Genomic DNA, 20944 nt, shown 5'->3' with positions numbered 1-20944 from the left:
AAAGGTGAGGCCTTATTTGGCGATGGACTGGATGCGTTAGTCTCGGCGGCTACCGCAGGTAAGTCGATATTTTTGCCCCCTGCACCGGCAAAAAAGACCTATCACCAATACATGCAGTCCTTTTGGCCCAATAAATACAAAAAAGTGAGATGTTCCCCCTTCTTTGCAGGTAAGGGAAGGGGAAAGGGAAAGAAATGCGCAGCGGCTTCAAGTTCCCAGGAGCAGAAATCTACCCCTACTTCTGCCAAATCTTCAGCATGATGCTGGGGCTCCCTTGCGGGAGGCCGCTCGGGTGGGGGCACGTCTCAAACTGTTCAGCCAAGGTTGGATTCTGTCTGGCCTGGATCCCGGGGTGTTGCAAATTGTATCCCAGGGATACAAGCTGGAGTTTCAAGACGTTCCCCCATGCCGATTTTTCAAATCGACCTTGCCAGCTTCTCCTCCAGACAGAGAAGCAGTAACAGCGGCAATCCAAAAACTATGTCAGGATCAGGTCATAGTCCTGGTACCCTTGTCACAACAAGGGGAGGGGTTTTATTCAAGCCTTTTTGTAGTGCCGAAGCCGGACGGCTCGGTCAGACCGATCCTAAACCTGAAAAACCTGAAACGTTTCAAGTTCAAAATGGAATTACTGAGGGCAGTGATTTCCAGTCTGGAGGAGGGGGACTACATGGTGTCTGTAGACATAAAGGATGCTTACCTGCATGTTCCCATTTACCCTCCTCACCAGGCCTATCTGAGATTCGCGGTTCAGGACTGCCATTACCAATTCCAGACGTGACCTTTCGGTCTCTCCACGGCGCCGAGGGTATTCACCAAGGTGATGGCGGAGATGATGGTTCTCCTGCGCCAAAAAGGAGTCAATATAATTCCTTATCTGGATGATCTCCTGATAAAGGCGAGATCCAGGGAGCAGTTGTTACAAAACATCACACTCCCTATTGCAATACTCCAGCAACACGGTTGGATCATAAATGATCCAAAGTCACAGTTGAAACCGACAACAAGGTTGTCTTTTCTCGGAATGATCCTGGACACAGAGGTTCAGAGAGTATTTCTTCCGCTGGAAAAGGCTCTGGAGATACAGAAACTGGTGAAACAGTTATTGAAACCATCCATGGTGTCGATCCATCAGTGCATTCGGTTGTTGGGGAAGATGGTGGCGGCCTACGGGGCCATACAGTTTGGCAGGTTCCATGCCAGTGTTACAGTGGGACCTGTTGTACAAGTGGTCGGCGCCACTTACACATGCACCGAAAGATAATCCTGTCATCAAAAACCAGGATTTCACTCCTGTGATGGCTACACAGCTCTCACCTACTAGAGGGACGCAGGTTCTGGATTCAGGACTGGCTCCTGGTAACCACGGATGGAAGTCTCCGAGGCTGGGATGCTGTCACTCAAGGGGAAATCTTCCAAGGACGATGGTCAAGTCAGGAAGCCTGCCTTCACATAAACGTGCTGGAACTGAGAGCCATTTACAATGGCCTTCTACAAGCGGTACATCTTCTGCAAGATCATCTCGTGCAGATCCAGTCGGACAATGTAACAGCAGTCGCGTACATAAACAGGCAGGGCAGAACGAAAAGCAGAGCGGCAATGGCAGAGGTGACGAAGATCCTCCCCTGGGCAGAAAGACATCTAAAAGCTCTGTCTGCAATATTCATTCCGGGAGAAGACAACTAGGAAGCAGACTTCCTCAGCAGACACAATCTCCATCCAGGAGAGTAAGGCCTCCACCAAGAAGCCTTCACAGAGGTGACAAGTCTTTGGGTAGTTCCTCAAGTAGACATGATGGCATCTCGTCTCAACAAGAAGCTTCGAGAGACCCTCAAGCGATGCGGTGGATGCACTAGTGGCCCAGTGGGTTTTCCCGTCAGTGTATGTTTTCCCTCCACTTCCGCTGATCCCAAAAGTGCTCAGGATCATAAGAAGAACAACAGTTCGAGCTATCTTCATTGCCCCAGACTGGCCAAGGATGGCTTGGTACCCGGATCTTCAGGAGTTGCTCATAGAAAATCCTCGACCTCTTCCTCTTCACGAGGACCTGCTACAGCAGGGGCCATGCGTGTATCAATACTTACCGTGGCTACGTTTGATGGCATGGCTGTTGAGCACTGGATCCTAGCCCGAAAGGGTATTCCCAAGGAAGTCATCCCCACTCTTATTCAGGCCAGGAAGGGAGCAACGTTGAAACATTACGACCGTATTTGGAGAAAATATGTTTCTTGGTGTGAAGCCAAGAAGGCTCCTATGGAAGAGTTTCAGTTGGGACATTTTCTCCATTTTCTACAGGCTGGTGTGGAGGCGGGCCTCAGATAGGGATTAATCAAAGTCCAGATTTCGGCCTTGTTGGTGTTCTTTCAAAAACAATTGGCCTCTCTTCCAGAGGTTCAGACCTTTGTGAAAGGGGTTCTGCACACCCAGCTTCCATGTGTGCCTCCTGTGGCACCATGGGACCTTAATGTGGTGTTGCAGTTCCTTCAATTGAACTGGTTTGAGCCTCTACAAGAGATAGAGTTGAAGTTTCTCACTTGAAAAGTGGTGATGCTTTTGGCATTGGCATCCGCACGGCGGGTGTCTGAATTGGGGGCCTCGTCTCACAAGAGCCCTTACCTAATCTTATTGAAGTTACACAAGTTGTGTTATATTAGTTTCAGCATGTTGCTGCAATTGGTTCATGCCTGTTGGCGTGTGTTATGTTGAATGCCATGTGTGCGGCATGGTTGAGGGTGTGAGTTGGTATGTATCTCACCACTAATATTAAAGTAAATCCTTTCCTCGAAATGTCCGTCTCCCTGGGCACAGTTCCTATAACTGAGGTCTGGAGGAGGGGCATAGAGGGAGGAGCCAGTTCACACCCATTGAAAAGTCTTAAGAGTGCCCATGGCTCCTGCGTAACCGTCTATACCCCATGGTCATAAGGTGGACCCCAGCATCCTCTATGGACTAGGAGAAAAGGATTTACCGGTAGGTATCAATATCCTGTTTTCCTCTCTCCACACATTCAGCACCTCTCAGAGTGCTGTCGTTTTCACCTGAAAAATATTTCCAGGATCAAACCCTTTCTCACACAGAATTCCACCAAGACCCTGATCCACTCACTGGTCATCTCCAGACTGGACTACTGTAATCTCCTCCTGACTGATACTCCTAACACATACATATCTCCACTCCAATCTACCCTCAATGCTGCTGCCTGGCTCATCTTCCTCACCAAATGTACTACGTCCAACTCCCCTCTCCTAAAAGCCCTTCACTGGCTTCCCTTCCCCTTCAGAATTCAATTCAAACTTCTCACACTCACTTACAAAGCCCTCACCCACTCCTCTCCCATTTACATCTCTGACCTTATCTCCCTTTGCACCACCACCCGTCCTCTTCGCTCTACTAATGCACTCCGCCTCACCTGCCAACTGATTACCTCCTCCCACTCCTACCTACAAGATTTCTCACGTGCTGCTCTCTTTCTCTAGAATTCTCTACCTCTCCCCATCCAACTCTCCACCTCTCTACAAAACTTCAATTGGGCTCTCAAGACCCACTTCTTCACCAACCCCAGCCAACTATCCTCCTAACCTTCTTGTCCACACTCACAGTCTACCCCTTCTATGTCACCCTGGTGTGTTAGCCCTTCACCTTTTAGAATGTAAGCTCGCAAGAGCAGGGCCCTCTCCATCATGGGCCTTGCCTTCTCTTACTTACACTATCTTATACTCCATACTCCCTTTGATGGCATCTCTCTCAAACTGTAAGTTTATTTTATTTTTGCTCATTTGTTTATGTACTGTGAAATGGGCGCTGTGGATCCCTTATGGCACTATATATATATATATATATATATATATATATATATATATATATATATATATATACACACACACAGGATAATACTAAATCATTTTCTTTAACTGATACAATTCACCATTGAAACATTAGCATGCAAGATTTACAGTATGATCGTATCATTACAGTGACATGACTGGGGAGGTAAGGGGGATCTGGGAGTATCACTGTGATGTCATTTATAATTATAATAATACAGGGACATGACTGGTGAGATGAGGGGATCTGAGAGCGTCACAGTGACATCACTTATATCTATAGTAATAATACACTGACATGACTGGGGAGGTGAGGGGATCTGGGAGCATCTCTGTGACATCACTTATATCTATAGTAATAATACAGGGAAATGACTGGGAGGTGATGGGATCTGGGAGCGTCACAGTGACATCCCTTATATCTATAGTAATAATACAGGGACATGACTGGGGGGTGAGGGGGTCTGGGAGTGTTACAGTGACATCACATATCTTTAGTAATAATACAGGGACATGATTGGGGAGGTGAGGGGATCTGGGAGCATCACAGTGATGTCACATATCTATAGTAATAATACAGGGGCATGACTGGGGAGGTGAAGGGATCTTGGAGCATCACTGTGACATCACTTATATCTCTAATAATAATACAGGAACATGACTGGGAAGGTGAAGGGGATCTGGGAGTGTCACAGTGACATCGCTTATATCTCTAGTAATAATACAGGGACATGTGTGGTGAGTTGAGGGGATGTGGGGGTGTCACAGTGACATCACTTATATCTATAGTAATAATACAGGGACATGACTGGGGAGGTGAGGGGATCTGGGAATATTTACAATGATATTGATGTCGCCCTCATTTCGCATTATTACACAGTAGTGATGAAGGCATCAAGTAAGTGTGAGACATCCAGCAGCCGTCCCCGTGTGTCAGGAGGACTGAGCAGGACCCAGAGCCTCATCACGGTGCCTCTACCTCACTCACTGATACATGAGAGACACACTGACCAGAAAATCTTTGAACTCACCAACAAATTCATTCAGCTGCTGACTGGAGAGGTGACTGCTGGGAATGGGACATTATACAGTAACACTATGGGATGTGTCTGGGTGATGACTGGAGAGGTGACTGCTGGGAATGGGACATTATACAGTAACACCGGGGGATGTGTCTGGGTGATGACTGGAGAGGTGACTGCTGGGAATGGGACATTATACAGTAACACCAGGGGATGTGTCTGGGTGATTACTGTATCACTGTGTGTGTCAGGTGTCTATAAGGTATCAGGATGTCACTGTCTATGTCTCCATGCAGGAGGGGGAGTATATAGAGGAACACAGGGGTCTGTACAAGGACGTGATGATGGAGAATCACCGGCCCCTCACATCACTGGGTAAGAGGAGACTGTCATGTATTGTACAGGGGAGAGCAGGTATGGGGGCCCCTATATACACACATCATCTGATAATCACATATATACACTGTACTCAGTCACTGTGTGTCTCCTACAGATGGGCCCAGTAACAGAGATACCCCAGAGAGATGTCCCCGTCCTCTGTATTCCCAGGATTGTACAGAGGAGAATCACAGGACCCCACAGGAGGATCAGGTAGGTGGGATTTAGGGTCTCCCCAATATACCAAAGTGACTGTCACTATATGATCTGTAGAGAAGCTGTGTGTGTATTATACACTGATATTATACTGTTTCACCTCAGTTTAATCTGACTGTATGCAAATGTCATTATAGTGTTTTCTCTTACGTCCTAGAGGATGCTGGGGTCCATATTAGTACCATGGGCATAGACGGGTCCACCAGGAGCCATTGGCACTTTAAGACTTTGATAGTGTGGACTGGCTCCTCCCTCTATACCCCTTCTACCAGACTCAGTTTAGAAAATGTGCCTTGAGGAGCCGGTCACAGCTAGGGGAGCTCTACAGAGTTCTGTTAATAAATAGTTTTTTAAAATTTCTTTTCCCTGCAGCGAGGGACTGGGGGGGGGGGGGGGGGAGAGCAATGTCCACTGCTCCCACTGACTGGACGGTAGCTCCAGCGGGGTCTGATCGTGCCCCGCCACAGGGGAACGTTCGCCCCGGCATCCGGCAGCCAGCCGCCGCCCCCTCAGGAGCTGAAGAAGTGGCGAGTGAGTCACTGTCCCCCCTTGCAAGCGGGGGTACAGTGTGATGAGGGCGGGTAGAGGCAGCGATACTGCGGTGCAGCGCTGGGGTGGCGGCGCACCGGACCGGCTCCTGACCAGCTCCGGACCCTACACTGGTCACATCAAGCCTGTCGGGATGTGCAGATCCAGGCCAGCACAACTCCTCCGGCCAGTATAATCATTCAGAGAGCGGGAAGACAGCGCCATTGAGGGGGCAGGGCTTCTCAGAGCGGATACAGCAGCATTCAGCGCCATTTTTTCTGCCTGCACTCACTGCTAGGTGGATCCAGGTCCTTCCAGAGCAATCTCCAGCTCTCTGTACGGTACCAGGGGGTTGTAGAAGGGGGGGGCTGTATTATAGGCTGTCACCTATTAAGGGGCACAGTCAGCGCGGGTTTAGGGTCTCCCTATACCTGTAATAGCGCTGTTTGTGGGTTGGCTCCAATCTCTGTGTCTCTGCCTTTCTTGGGGGAAAACTCTACATTATACCCTGTGTGTATGTGGGGTGTTTGAGGGTGTGTGACAACATGTCCAGGGACACTGTTTCATATGCTGCAGTGGATTTGTCTTCCCACAAAGATTCCATACCATGTGATCAGGATTGCACTGTTTTAGCGCAGATCCCAGCTAGAGAGCCAGAATGGTTAGCCTCTCTGAGGAGGACTATTTCCCAGATTTCTGATAGGGTTGCTAGGACTGAGCATGCCACTCAGGTCCTCCAGTCCTCTATGGTGGTGTGGTCTGATTCTGCCTCCTCGGGGTATACTGTGGTACATTCTCACAAACGTGCACGTGCAATTATACAGGATGACACGGACACCGACTCTGACGCTGCAGACGGTGACGGGGATGTATTGAGGGGGACAGCATCACTTGCTAAGGGGGTGCAGTTGATGATTGGGGCTGTTAGGGATGTTTTACACATTTCAGACACAGTTCCGGAACAGGTGTAGGAGGCCTTCTTTACAGATAATAAGCCCCCCCTCACTTTCCCAGCATCCAAGGAATTGAATGCTATCTTTGAAACGGCCTGGGAAACTCCGGAAAAGAAATTCCAGATTCCCAAGAGGGTCTTGGTGGCTTTTACCTTCCCTGAGGAAGATAGAAAGAGATGGGAGTCCCCACCGATCGTAGACGCCTCTGTCTCCAGGCTCTCCAAACAGGTGGTATTACCGGTCCCGGGGTCTACCGCGTTAAAGAACCCGGCAGATCGCAAAGGTGGATGCTACACTGAAATCCATTTACACGGCTTCAGGGGTCATATTGCGGCCTACTATAGCCTGTGCTTGGATTGCTAAAGCTATTGCCAGGTGGTCAGTCACTCTACAGGAGGAATCGTCTACGCTGGACAAAGGTGACGTTGATTTATTTTTACGTAATATTCAGGATTCTGCAGGGTTCCTGGTGGATTCCATGAAAGACCTGGGTTCCTTGGCTGCGGGGATCTCCTGCATGTCTGTCTCTGTTTGCAGGGGTCTCTGGCTGCGCAACTGGCCTACCATACAAAGGTCAGGCTCTCTTTGGGGAGGCACTGGATACGTGGATTGCCACGGCTACCGCGGGTAAGGGTGTGTACACACTGTGAGATCTTTTCTTCCGATTCTGACTATATAGTCAGAATTGAAAGAAAAGTTAGTGCAGATCGCAAGGTGACAGTCGCCTTGCGATCCCGATTCGATGCCGATACTCGTCCCCGCGCGGTCGGCACCGGCAGAAAAAATAGACTGTGCAGGCAAGTCAGTTATGACTATCTCTATAGAAGAGATAGTCAAGATTGACACTTAGCCAAAATTGCACAGAACCAGGATCCCAAGCACACTCATTATGTGCTTGCAATACTGGCTAAGTGCCGACCCGGCCCCTGTCGCACAGTGAGAATCGGTTAAGTCCGAATGTCACCGTGTGTACACACCCTAAGTCTCATTTTCTCCCCTCAGCTGCACTGGCTGCGAAGAAGCCTTTTACACCTGCCACGTCACAATCCTTTCGGCCCACGAGGTCTAGAAAGAACAAGCCTTCGAACACCTTCAGAGGTGGTCGTGCCAAAGGAAAGAAACCTTGTCCCGCAGGTTCCCAAGCCCATAAGCCCACTTTTGATACCCCTAAGTCCTCCGTGTGACTGTGGACAGCTAGGCCTGGAAGAAGGTTGGGTGGGGGCAAGACTCCGGCAGTTCAGCCATATCTGGGTGTCATCTGGCCTGGACCCCTGGGTCCTGGATATAGTGTCCACGGGGTACAGACTGGAGTCTCAAGATCCCCCACCTCACCGTTTCTTCAAGTCAGGCTTGCCAGCTCTGCTGGCGGACAGAACAATTCTTCTGGAGGCCATCAGAAAATTGATGGTGTCAGAGGTCATTGTTCCAGTTCCACCTCAGCAGTGGAACAAGGGTTATTATTCAAACCTTTTTGTGGTACCAAAACCGGATGGTTCGGTATGGCCTATTCTAAACTGAACCCTTATCTCAGGGAGTTCAAATTCAAGATGGAATCTCTGAGAGCTGTCATCTCAGGACTCACGGAGGGGGAGTTCCTGGTGTCGCTGGACATCAAGGATGCTTACATCCACATTCCCATTTGGTCGCCGCATCAGGTATATCTCAGGTTTGCACTGTTGGACGATCACTATCAGTTCCAGGCGCTGCCGTTTGGCCTCTCCACAGCACCAAGGATCTTCACCAAGGTGATAACGGAGATGATGGTTCTTCTCCGCAAGCAGGGGGTGAACATAATTCCATATCTGGACGATATCCTGATCAAGGCGTCGTCCAGGGAGAGGTTGTTGCGATCCATCGCGCTCATGACACAGCTGCTCAGGAGGCACGGTTGGATCCTCAACCTTCCCAAGTCTCATCTGGAGCCGACAAGGAGGCTGTCTTTCCTGGGAATGATCCTCGACACGGAAGTGCAGAGGGTTTTTCTCCCGGTGGAGAAAGCATTGGTAATTCAAACAATGGTCCGGGATGTCTTAAAGCCTACCCGGGTATCGGTTCATCAATGCATCCGCCTTCTGTGGAAGATGGTTGCCGCCTACGAGGCTCTGCAGTATGGCAGGTTTCATGCTCGACCTTTTCAACTGGACCTATTGGACCAGTGGTCGGGCTCTCACCTACACATGCACAAGAGGATACGCCTGTCTCCGAAAGCCAGGATTTCACTCCTCTGGTGGCTACAACTTCCGCACCTTCTGGAAAGCTGAAGGTTCGGAAATCAGGACTGGATCCTTTTAACCACAGATGCAAGTCTAAGAGGTTGGGGAGCAGTTGCTCTGGGGAAAACCTTTCAGGTAAGGTGGTCGTATCAAGAATCCCTTCTCCCAATAAGCATCCTGGACGCACTGGTAACACCGTGGGTGTTCAAGTCAGTGTATGTGTTCCCTCCACTTCCTCTGATATCCAAAGGTTCTTCAGTTGGTGAGAAGAACAAAGGTTCTGGCAATCCTCATTGCTCCGGACTGGCCAAGGAGAGCTTGGTATGCTGATCTGCTGAATCTTCTGTTAGAGGATCCAAGGCCCTTACCGCTTCGGGAGGATCTGCTACTGCAGGGGCCATTCGCTTATCAAGACTTACACGGCTATGTTTGACGGCATGACAGTTGAATGCCAGATCTTAGCTCAGAAAGGTTTCCCGAGTGAGGTTATTCCTACCCTGGTACAGGCTAGAAAGGGGTTAACGTCTAAACATTACCATCTTATTTGGAAAAAATATGTTTCTTGGTGTGAATCCAAGAAATTTCCTGCAGTGGAGTTTCAACTTGGACGTTTGCTCCTTTTCCTGCAAGCAGGTGTGGATATGGGCCCGAGATTGGGCTCCATCAAGGTCCAAATCTCTGCTTTGTCCATCTTCTTCCAAAAACAGTTGGCTGTCCTCCCTGAGGTTCAGACCTTTTTGAAAGGGGTTCTACACATCGAACCTCCCTTTGTGGCGCCGACTGCTCCCTAGGATCTGGATGTGGTGCTGCAGTTCCTGCAATCTGCTTGGTTTGAGCCTCTGCTGGAGGCTGACATCAAGTTTCTCACGTGGAAGGCGGTCACTTTGTTGGCCTTAGCTTCTGCTCGACGCATGTCGGAATTGGGGGCTTTATCTTGTAAGAGTCCCTATCTGATCTTCCATGAAGATAGGGCGGAACTTAGGACTCGTCCACAGTTCCTGCCTAAGGTTGTATCGGCTTTCCATATCAACCAGTCTATTGTGGTGCCAGTGGCTACTGACTCCTCAATTGCTTCAAAGGCCTTGGATGTTGTGAGGGCTTTAAAGATTTATGTGAAAGGGACATCTCATCATCGAAAGACTGACTCCTTGTTTGTCTTCTATGATCCCAAGAAAATTGGTTGTCCTGCTTCTAAGCAGTCGATTTCACGCTGGATCAGGTTCACCTCCAGCATGCATATTCTTGCCGTGTCCAAAATCTGTAAAGTCCCATTCTACTCGTAAAGTGGTCTCTTCCTAGGCGGCTGCCCGGGGTGTCTCGGCTGTGCAACTTTGCCGACCTGCTACTTGGTCTGGGTCGAACACGTTTGCCAAGTTTTACAAGTTCGATACTTTGGCCTCTGATGTCCTCAAGTTTGGTCAAGCAGGGTTGCAAGAACCTCCGAGCAATCCCTCCCGTACTGGGAGCTTTGGTACATCCCCATGGTACTAATATGGACCCCAGCATCCTCTAGGACGTAAGAGAAAATAGGATTTTAATTACCTGAACGATAAAACCTTTTCTCGTAGTCCGTAGAAGATGCTGGGCGCACGCCCAGCGCTTCGTTTTCATGCATTGGTTTTTATAGTTCAGTACTACCTGGTTCCTAGGTAGGTTCTGCATTATTTACTGTTTCAGTACTGTTTCAGCTGTTGCTGAGTTGTTCTGGCATGTGGGCCAGATTTGCCTGTTGTGTGAGCTGGTATGAATCTCGCCACTATCTGTAATTCCTTCTCTCGAAGTATGTCGTCTCCTCGGGCACAGTTTGTAGACTGAGTCTGGTAGGAGGGGCATAGAGGGAGAAGCCAGCCCACACTATTAAACTCTTAAAGTGCCAATGGCTCCTGGTGGACCCATCTATACCCATGGTACTAATATGGACCCCAGCATCCTCTACGGACTACGAGAAAAGGATTTACCGTTCAGGTAATTAAAATCCTGTTTTTTTCTTTTTTTTTAGGTAGAACGTCTGTCTGATATTAAAACAGAAGATATAAAGGGAGAAGAAGAGACGTATGTGACTGATATAAAGACAGAAGATATAGATGGAGAAGAAGAGAAGTATGTGACTGATATAAAGGCAGAAGATATAGAGGGAGAAGAAGAGACGTATGTGACTGATATAAAGGCAGAAGATATAGAGGGAGAAGAAGAGACGTATGTGACTGATATAAAGGCAGAAGATTCAGCGGGAGAAGAAGAGACGCATGTGACTGATATAAAGGCAGAAGATATAGAGGGAGAAGAAGAGACGTATGTGACTGATATAAAGGCAGAAGATATAGAGGGAGAAGAGGAGACGTATGTGAGGGGTGATCAGCAGTGTAACGAGGAGGAATTCCCTACAGATATCAGAACAGGTGAGTAATAAACACTTATTACAGAAGTCACATATTCTCCTTCCTCAGTCCCTACAGCAATCTTGTATCCTACACCCTCCTCTCAGTACAGACAAATGAGGGAAAAGTATCTGCCCAGTGAGGGAGTCAGGAGGCATCAGCCCCTATTATACTCCTGCTCTCCTCCTCACATTATGTCACTGTGTGTTACCAGTCCAGATATCTGACCAGTCTCCTCCTCACACTCTCTGGTGTATCTCAGCCCCTATTATACTCCTGCTCTCCTCCTCACATCATGTCAACTGTGTGTTTACCTGCCCAGAGATCTGACCAGTCTCCTCCCCACACTCTCTGGTGTAACTCATACATCAGGAGCCATCAGCCCCTATTATACTCCTGCTCCCCCCTCACATCATGTCACTGTGTGTCAGCAGCAGCCATACTGTGTGCTAGCAATACCTCTACCTATGGTATTACGTGCCCTGAGAGTGTCACTATTAGCACACGCCGGTCTATATATAAACGACTCCTTATTTCTGGCATGGTGCGGCTGCTTGCTGGGGCACAGGCTCTGTGTTCCTCATGCCATGTGACACAATGCTTAGGATATATCTGGTGCAGCCCCTGTCATGTATCCACATGCTCCTGTAACAGCCGGCCTCAGGGAATTGGCTAATGAACGGCTCCTATTACTGAGTTGGCAGCATCTGAGTCTTGCTACCGTCGTCTTAGGTATATAATACATTTATTGAGCTTGTGTATGGGAACTGGCATTCAGAATCCTGCACATTCCCTGCTGATTACCTGTCCCCTGTCACTTTGATGATGGCCTTCTCTGGCTTCTGATCCATGGCCTTAAGAGCACACCAATGGTTCATAAGCTCCGTTCACGTCTAAGTAGGAGGACAGGGCCTCTTGCAAACTTCTGGTGCCTTCAATCCTGCAATCTCCAAGGTGGTAAAGGAGGAGTAGCGGGAAAAGGCGACCAGGACCCTATCAGAGGGGTGTGATCAGACCATGTTGTTTGAAAAAGTCAAGCGACCAGGTTCTGGGATACAATGTGATAAATATGGAGACTGACACAGGACATATTATAAAGGATAAGCATTTATTTCTCTAAGTTACAACAATGAGAACCTGCAAATAACAAGTTATACTCAGTTACAGTAATAGCAAGAACAAATTAGAATACTCAGCTCTTATCTCAGATGTTTCATGATCTGTCCCAGATGATGGTCATCGATTACGTAGTTTAAACAATATAGCTCAGTCGCCCTCAGGGTCCTCCTTTAATAACTCTGTCTGAATGTATTAAACTGAGGTGGGTTTATAGAAGTCTATATCCGCTGCAGACAGCCCTAGCTTCAGTCAGAACTAACCTCCTATGTGTAAGTCTCTAGGCTTTATACCCTGCAAGGATACGCTAACATTGTCTTACCAGATATTACATTCAGGGTCTGTGATGCTGGGTGCAGTAGTCATTCAGTATAACATAATTTATCTTATCCTGGACAACTGTCCCCTTTCACCTACTTATGTATACAATACCCCAAACATCTTACCAGACAGTTTCCATCTGAGATACTGATATTAGGAAGATATATATTATAATCAGCCAGCCTAAAAGCTGTGTATATTCTCCCCAATAATCCTAATAAAATGTACATATATAGAGCAATGATGTCATACATATACAAAATGGAGTTACACATGGACAAAATGGCATCTAAAAAGTAGTTACAAATATCAGCCCATATTGAAATATATCAATGTAAGGAATCAATTGTAATGACCTAGAAGAAGGTCTATTCTCTAATATGACCTGCGTACAGCAGAGTAATAAGTGTAATCATGCACACCTGGATGTCTAATTCTCCAAGTGTTATAGAGGTCAGATTCAGCTAATAAAGGGAGTATGAGGAAGCTACGGAACGGGCGGCATTACTGGTCTGTTCATCAGTAGTGGAGGATCTATCAAGATGAGGGTCTGGAGCAAGAGTAACATCTCCCATAAGGAGAAGTGCAATTTCTTGTAGCTTTTGAAAAACAATATATATGAAATCGGGGTGTCTGGCATTAGGGGCATAGAGAGAAGTGAGGGGGGACATATTTATTATGAATCTTCACAACTAGAATCCAATATCTACCATTGCAATCCACCCACTTGCTTTCCAGGTGAAAGGGGCAGGATCTATTAGAAAGGATGGCTACACCACAGGAGATAGAGCATGTTGGGTAGTTATTGGTAAACTGAGGGGGAGAGTGCAATGGAACATGTGATTCCTGAATGGCTACCACCGCCGCCTTCTGGTCAGTGAAATATTTTAGTGCAAGATGTCTCTTACAAAGAAAATAAAGACCTTTCTGCAGCAGGATGCATTGGTTTCCACAGGAAAACATTGGAGTGTAGAGTGGATCTTGATCCAGAGGCACCATCAGGCTAAAGTTTAAGACTGTCCCTGGATGCATTGGGGCCTCCTCTATAAACCCCACCTCCAGGCACTGGAGCTCACTTTCGAGTTGGTGTCTGCAGCAGGTCACCTAACAGGGGGGCTGCACTGGCAGCCCTGAAAAGCTTTCTAAGAAGACTTTAAGGGTCGCATCGCTCATATGTCCGTGTGACATTCATTGCTGCAGCTCCATCACCTTCCAAGTGGCGTCACATACTCCCGCAACTCAGTTCCCGGGTACTTGCGGCAGAGATGTTCCGGCTTAAGGCACACGGTCGCAGACGCTCTCTTCGTTCGCATTGCTGCTACAGTGAGGAGGCAAGAGTGTTCCCTAGATGGGAGACGGGTCGTGGCGTTGGCGTGAAAACTGTCTCCGGGCAGGAATCCCACTAGACCACTGGGGTGTCTTGAGTACAGGTTGGGTGTACTAACACCCCATTTAATAAGACTCACAGTACTTGGGGTGGAAGTCCAGCATAGGGGAGTCAGTGCTTGAACTGTAGCCCCTCCACCGGCTCAGGGCGCCATCTCTGATCAGATTTTTCCGCCCTGGTGCTGCCTCACACTCCCCCTCACTCCCTGACTGAGACGCTGGGTGCCATCTTCTGAGCATAGCTGCGGCTGGTCTCCGGGATGACTGTATACAGCACTGTGACTGTACGAACACTTCAGTATTCTACATGTCTTTATGCAGACAGCGTTAGTTAAGAAAAAGTGTACCTTTTACAGAATATATTGTACGAGTATTCTAATATATACCGCCGGTCTAGGACCGTGCTGTGATATATATACACTGCTCAAAAAAATAAAGGGAACACTAAAATAACACATCCTAGATCTGAATGAATGAAATATTCTTATTAAATACTTTGTTCTTTACATAGTTGAATGTGCGGACAACAAAATCACACAAAAATTATCAAAGGAATTCAAATTTATTAACCCATGGAGGTCTGGATTTGGAGTCACCCCCCAAAGTAAAGTGGAAAAACACACTACAGGCTGATCCAACTTTGATGTAATGTCCTTAAAACAAGTCAAAATACGGCTCAGTGGTGTGTGTGGCCTCCACATGCCTGTATGACCTCCGTACAACGCCTGGGCATGCTCCTGATGAGGTGGCGGATGGTCTCCTGAGGGATCTCCTCCCGGACCTGGACTAAAGCATCCGCCAACTCCTGGACAGTCTGGTGCATGGAGCGAGACATGCTGTCCCAGATGTGCTCAATTGGATTCAGGTCTGGGGAACGGGCGGGCCAGTCCATAGCATCAATGCCTTGGTCTTGCAGGAACTGCTGACACACTCCAGCCACATGAGTTCTAGCATTGTCTTGCATTAGGAGGAACCCAGGGCCAACCGCACCAGAATATGGTCTCACTAGGGTCCGAGGATCTCATCTCGGTACCTAATGGCAGTCAGGCTACCTCTGGCGAGCACATGGAGGGCTGTACGGCCCCCCAAAGAAATGCCACCCCACACCATTACTGACCCAATGCCAAACCGGTCATGCTGGAGGGTGTTGCAGGCAGCAGAATGTTCTCCTTGGCATCTCCAGACTCTGTCACGTCTGTCACATGTGCTCAGTGAGAACCTGCTTTCATCTGTGAAGAGCACAGGGCGCCAGTGGCGAATATGCCAATCTTGGTGTTCTCTGACAAATGCCAAACGTCCTGCACGGTGTTGGGCTGTAAGCACAACCCCCACCTGTGGACGTCGGGCCCTCATACCACCCTCATGGAGTCTGTTTCTGATCGTTTGAGTAGACACATGCACATTTGTGGCTTGCTGGAGGTCATTTTGCAGGGCTCTGGCAGTGCTCCTCCTGTTCCTCCTTGCACAAAGGCGGAGGTAGCGGTCCTGCTGCTGGGTTGTTGCCCTCCTACGGCCTCCTCCACATCTCCTGATGTACTGGCCTGTCTCCTGGTAGCGCCTCCATGCTCTGGACACTACGCTGACAGACATAGCAAACCTTTTTGCCACAGCTCGCATTGATGTGCCATCCTGGATGAGCTGCACTACCTGAGCCAATGTGTGGGTTGTACGGAGGTCATACAGGCACATGGAGGCCACACACACAACTGAGCCTCATTTTGACTTGTTTTAAGGACATTACATCAAAGTTGGATCAACCTGTAGTGTGTTTTTCCACTTTACTTTGTAGGTTGACTCCAAATCCAGACCTCCATGGGTTAATAAATTTGATTTCCATTGATAATTTTTGTGTGATTTTGTTGTCAGCACATTCAACTATGTAAAGAACAAAGTATTTAATAAGAATATTTCTTTCATTCAGATCTAGGATGTGTTATTTTAGTGTTCCCTTTATTTTTTTGAGCAGTATATATATGTATATATATATATATATTATTTTTTGAGCAGTATATAAAAGCAAATTATACTTACCGATAATTTCATTTCTCCGAGGTACTTCATGGCAGCCCTTACTCTTGGGATTGTATCCCATTCCTAGACTTAGACAGGGAATCCTCTCAACACTTTAGGACCACCCACCTTGGGTACATAGCCCTGCTCCTCCCCTTCCTCCATTAGTCTTTTGAGTATCTCCTGTGACCAGACTATATTTAAACTTCACTAAGGGAGGGTATATTGTAGGCTGCCATGAAGTACCTCGGAGAAATGAAATTATCGGTAAGTATAATTTGCTTTTTTCTCCTACACTACTTCATGGCAGCCCTTACTCTTGGGATATACCAACACTCAATATAGGGAGGGCAATAAAAAATACCACAGACAACTTGTCAATGCTGAAACTATAATTTGTTTAATTCAATGCTGCATCAAAGACACGTTTCCCAAAGTGTGCCTCCATAACATCCACCGCATAATGACCGGAGAATGTATGAATAGAAGACCATGTGGCTGCTGCACATATATCCTTCGCCGAAAGCCTTGCCTTCTTAGCCCAGGAAGCTGCCATGGCCCTGGTAGAGTGTGCCTTTAGCTGCTCCGGAACCTCTTGACCATTCTGTTTGTAAATAAACGCCAGGAGTTCTGTGATCCATCTGGAGATGGTCTGTTTCGTAGGTTTCTCACCCTTCCTTGCACCTGAATATAACACAAACAGGTGTTTCGTCTTACGGAACTCTTTCACTCTATTCAGATACACTGAAATTGCTCTGATTAGATCCAAACTATGCATTCTCTTTTCCTCCTCATTCTGCGGCTGTGGGTAGAATGATGGCAACACGATGTCTTGATTCAAATGGAAATCTGACACCACCTTAGGCAAAAATTCTGGATTAGTCCTTAAAACAAGTCTATCCGGAAGGAAATTAAGGTAGGGCTCCTCTGACCACAGGGCCTGTAGCTCTCCAACTCTTCTGGCTGACGTAATGGCTACCAGGAACACTACTTTCCAAGTTAGAAATTTAACTGAGACGTCCTGTAATGGCTCAAACGGAGACAACATTAATGAATTTAAAACTAAATTCAGATCCCACGGAGCGACCACCGACCTGAAGCGAGGTCTTATCCTTTTAATTGCCTGACAGAACTTCCTCACTAAGCTTTCATCAGATAATCTTCTCTCCAATAGAACACTCAGTGCTGCTATCTGGACCTTGATGGTAGATACCGCCAGCCCCTTCTCAAATCCATCAAACAAGAATTGAAGGACCTGCGATGTCTCTGCTTCCTGCGGGTTAAATCTTGAGCCCGACCAGGAAATGAAAGTTTTCCAGACTCTATAGTAGATCTTAGAGGATACCTTCTTTCTCGACTGAATCAACAAATTAACAACTTGCTCAGACAACCCTTTATCTCTCAATAATTGCCGTTCAATTTCCATGCCGTCAAATGCAGTTGTCGCAAATTCGGGTGCAGCAATGGACCCTGATGCAACAGATCCGTTATTAGCGGCAACGTCAAAGGTTCCCCTGCTGCCATCCTCAGTACTGAAGGAAACCACGCTCTCTTTGGCCAATATGGAAGAACTATTATGACCTGCGCCCTCTCTTCTCTGATCTTCCTTAGAATACGTGCAATCATTGGAAACGGAGGAAAAACATATGCTAGTCTGAACCTCCATGGGAGAGAGAAGACATCCACCCCGCTTGATCCTGGGAGATGATATCGGGAGAAGAACAGAGGAACTTTCGTATTGACGTGTGTGGCCATCAGATCCACCTGTGGCTGGCCGAACCTTTGTACAATCTGATTGAACACTGCGTCGTTCAATTCCCACTCTCCCGGTAACACCTCTTGTCTGCTGAGGAAATCTGCCACATAATTGTCTACTCCGGGAACATGTAGTGCTGATAGGGATTCTAGATGACGTTCCGCCCAATGAAGTATGTTTGACACCTCTTCCATTAATACATGACTTCTGGTGCCTCCTTGCCGATTGAGATAGGCTACCACTGCCACATTGTCTGAAAATATCCTGAGATGTTTCCCCTGTAACTGCTTCTGGAAATATTTCATCGCCTTCCACACAGCTCTCATTTCCCTGTGGTTTGGGGATAATCTTCTCTCCTGGTGGTTCCACCTTCCTTGGCAGTTCTGTTGCAACAAGTGCGCCCCCCAACCGACTGCACTCGCATCTGTTGTTAGAATGAGGAAGTGACGATCCGACAGAGTCGTCTTCCTGTCGACCAGTTCTGTTTCCATCCACCAGTCTAGAGAACGTTTTGCCCCTTGACTTAACCCTATGCGATGATTCAGGGAATAACGTCTCCGACAATAGCCTAGTATCTCTAGCTGAAGGCCCCTCATCCGCCATCTCGCCCACGGGACCACGTCTATGGAGGAGGCCATCATACCCAAAAGACTCATCCCCTGACGCAGAGTCACACTGTTGCATTCCCTTAGTAAGGAAGCCAGACTCCGAATCTTCGAGCATCTTTCTTCTGACAGACCTATTGTATAATTGGCAGTATCCACCTGTACTCAGAGAAACTGAATTTCTTGTCTTGGTTCTAGTTGACTTTTCTTCCAATTTATTAACCAGCCATGTTCTTGTAGGATCTGCAGCGTCACTTCTAACGCCATCTTTACTTCCTGTTTTGACTCTCCGCACACTAGTAGATCGTCTAGATATGCCCAAATTGCAATTCTTTGACCTCTTATTACAGTTACCAGTGCCGACAGCACCTTGGTAAATATCCTTGGAGACGACTTCAGACCGAAAGGGAGGCATGTAAACTGAAAATGCTTGCCCATGACCGAAAACCTCAGGTATCTTCTGTGCCGTGTGTGTACCGGCACATGAAAGTAAGCATCCTCTAGGTCTATGGACGCTAGGAAATCCTCCTTCCTTACCCCTGACAGAATGGATCTCATCGTCTCCATACGAAATTTTATCGTCTTCACATAATCGTTGAGCTGTCTGAGATCTAGTATGGTTCTGAAATCTCCCGACGCCTTTCTTATCAGAAAAATTCTGGAATAAAATCCCCTCTTTCTTTCTGAAGGCGGAACAGGCTCTACCGCATTCACCTGGATCAATTTTTCCAAACTGTCTTCCAGAGCCTTTAGTTCCAGACTCGCAGCTGGGCTTCTTGAACTCACAAATTTGTCCCTCTTTGGAACTTCGGAAAACTCTATCCGGTATCCCTGAGATATCACATCCAGTACCCAAGTGTCCTGAATTGAATACTGCCAGAGACTGGCAAACTTCTGGAGCCTGGCTCCCACCGGAAAGGATACCAGAACTCCGCGACAGTCATTGTCTCCGTCCACCTCTCCTATAGGCCTGGCGAAAGGACTGCCTATTCGTCCCTGAGGAATACCTTCCCATATAAGCTCGCCCCGGCCTATAACTTCTCGCTTCCTTAAATTGTTGTTTAGAAGAAGGAAACGGAAATTTATTCCTCTTGTCCTGAGGCAGCCTCGCTGACTTACCCCCTGACATCTTTTGTATAATAGCCTCAAGCTTATTTCCAAATAATAGGGAACCCTCATACGGTAATGACACCAACCGGTTCTTGGAATGCATATCCGCCGACCATGATCTAAGCCACAAAGCTCTTCTAGCCATAACGCCTGCCGCCATGGATTTCGCTGCGAAATCTAACACATCCAAAGAAGCTTCGCACAGATACTCTATGCCCTTGAGCATAATACCCAGGCTTCTCTGCAAATATTGCCTTGAGATTTTCTCTTCAATATCTGTGGACAACACTGATCCCCAAACTCTCAAAGCTCTGGAAACAGATGCCACAGCCACACCGGACCTTAAGGATACTGCCGAGGACATATGTAATTTCTTTAGCGCACTCTCCATACGCTTATCCATGCCATCCTTAAGGACAGCTCCGTCCTCTAACAGAATCGTAGTTTTAGACACCATTTCTGCTACTGCCGCATCTATCTTAGGCACCGTGCACCAGCCCAGAAATTGCTCATCTTCTACTGGAAACATCCGATCCACTCGTTTAATACTTCCAAGTCTCTTATCTATGTTTTGCCACTCTTTAGACACTACATCCTTCAATGCTCTGTGAACCGGAAAGTATCTGCTCCTTTTGGACTTATCTCCAAACAAGACATCCTTATCTTCATCTCCTTTATCCTTTTGCCTATAGTTCATGGTCTTAAATATATTCTTTAAGAGACTGTCAACGAGATCCAAATTAAACTCTCTGACTTCCTCCTTCTCTTCTGACCCAGAACTAGAGGAAACTTGATAATCAGCATACAAAGAGGCTGACTCGTCCTGAGAGTCAATACTAGCAAGGGATCTAGACCTCTTATTTCCCTGCAAATCAGCCAGCTGTTCTCTCGTAACAAAAGACCTCTTCATCCAGTCCTTCAATTGCTGAATCTGACTGGTTTGACTGGCCTGCTGAATGTCACTCTGTATACAGTCCTCACAGAACTTCACGTTCTCAGTAGAAGAAAAGATCTTATCACATGCTGCACACTGTATATCCATATGCCTCTTCTTGCATAGCCTCTTCTTAGGAGGAGACACACTAAAAAATGAACAGCAGTAGTACTACATTAAAATCCTAACCACCC

The 20944-nt window shown here is 47.4% G+C and overlaps 1 protein-coding gene across 1 annotated transcript in view; it reads left to right on the top strand.

The window, feature by feature from the left end:
- Positions 1–20944, top strand: part of LOC134983773 (oocyte zinc finger protein XlCOF6-like) — a 78276-nt gene that overhangs the window by 6730 nt on the left and 50602 nt on the right. The window contains exons 2-5 of the mRNA XM_063949410.1: positions 4705–4886; positions 5143–5221; positions 5340–5441; positions 11138–11533. Of these exons, the coding sequence (XP_063805480.1) occupies positions 4710–4886; positions 5143–5221; positions 5340–5441; positions 11138–11533 (754 nt within the window). The 5' untranslated portion in view covers positions 4705–4709. The remainder of the gene's footprint in view (positions 1–4704; positions 4887–5142; positions 5222–5339; positions 5442–11137; positions 11534–20944) is intronic.

The sequence above is a fragment of the Pseudophryne corroboree genome (genome assembly GCF_028390025.1).
Source record: "Pseudophryne corroboree isolate aPseCor3 chromosome 3 unlocalized genomic scaffold, aPseCor3.hap2 SUPER_3_unloc_24, whole genome shotgun sequence".
NCBI classification, from domain to species: Eukaryota; Metazoa; Chordata; class Amphibia; order Anura; family Myobatrachidae; genus Pseudophryne; species Pseudophryne corroboree.
The sequence above is the reverse complement of the archived record's forward strand: the minus strand, read 5'-3'. Positions and strand labels throughout refer to the sequence as shown.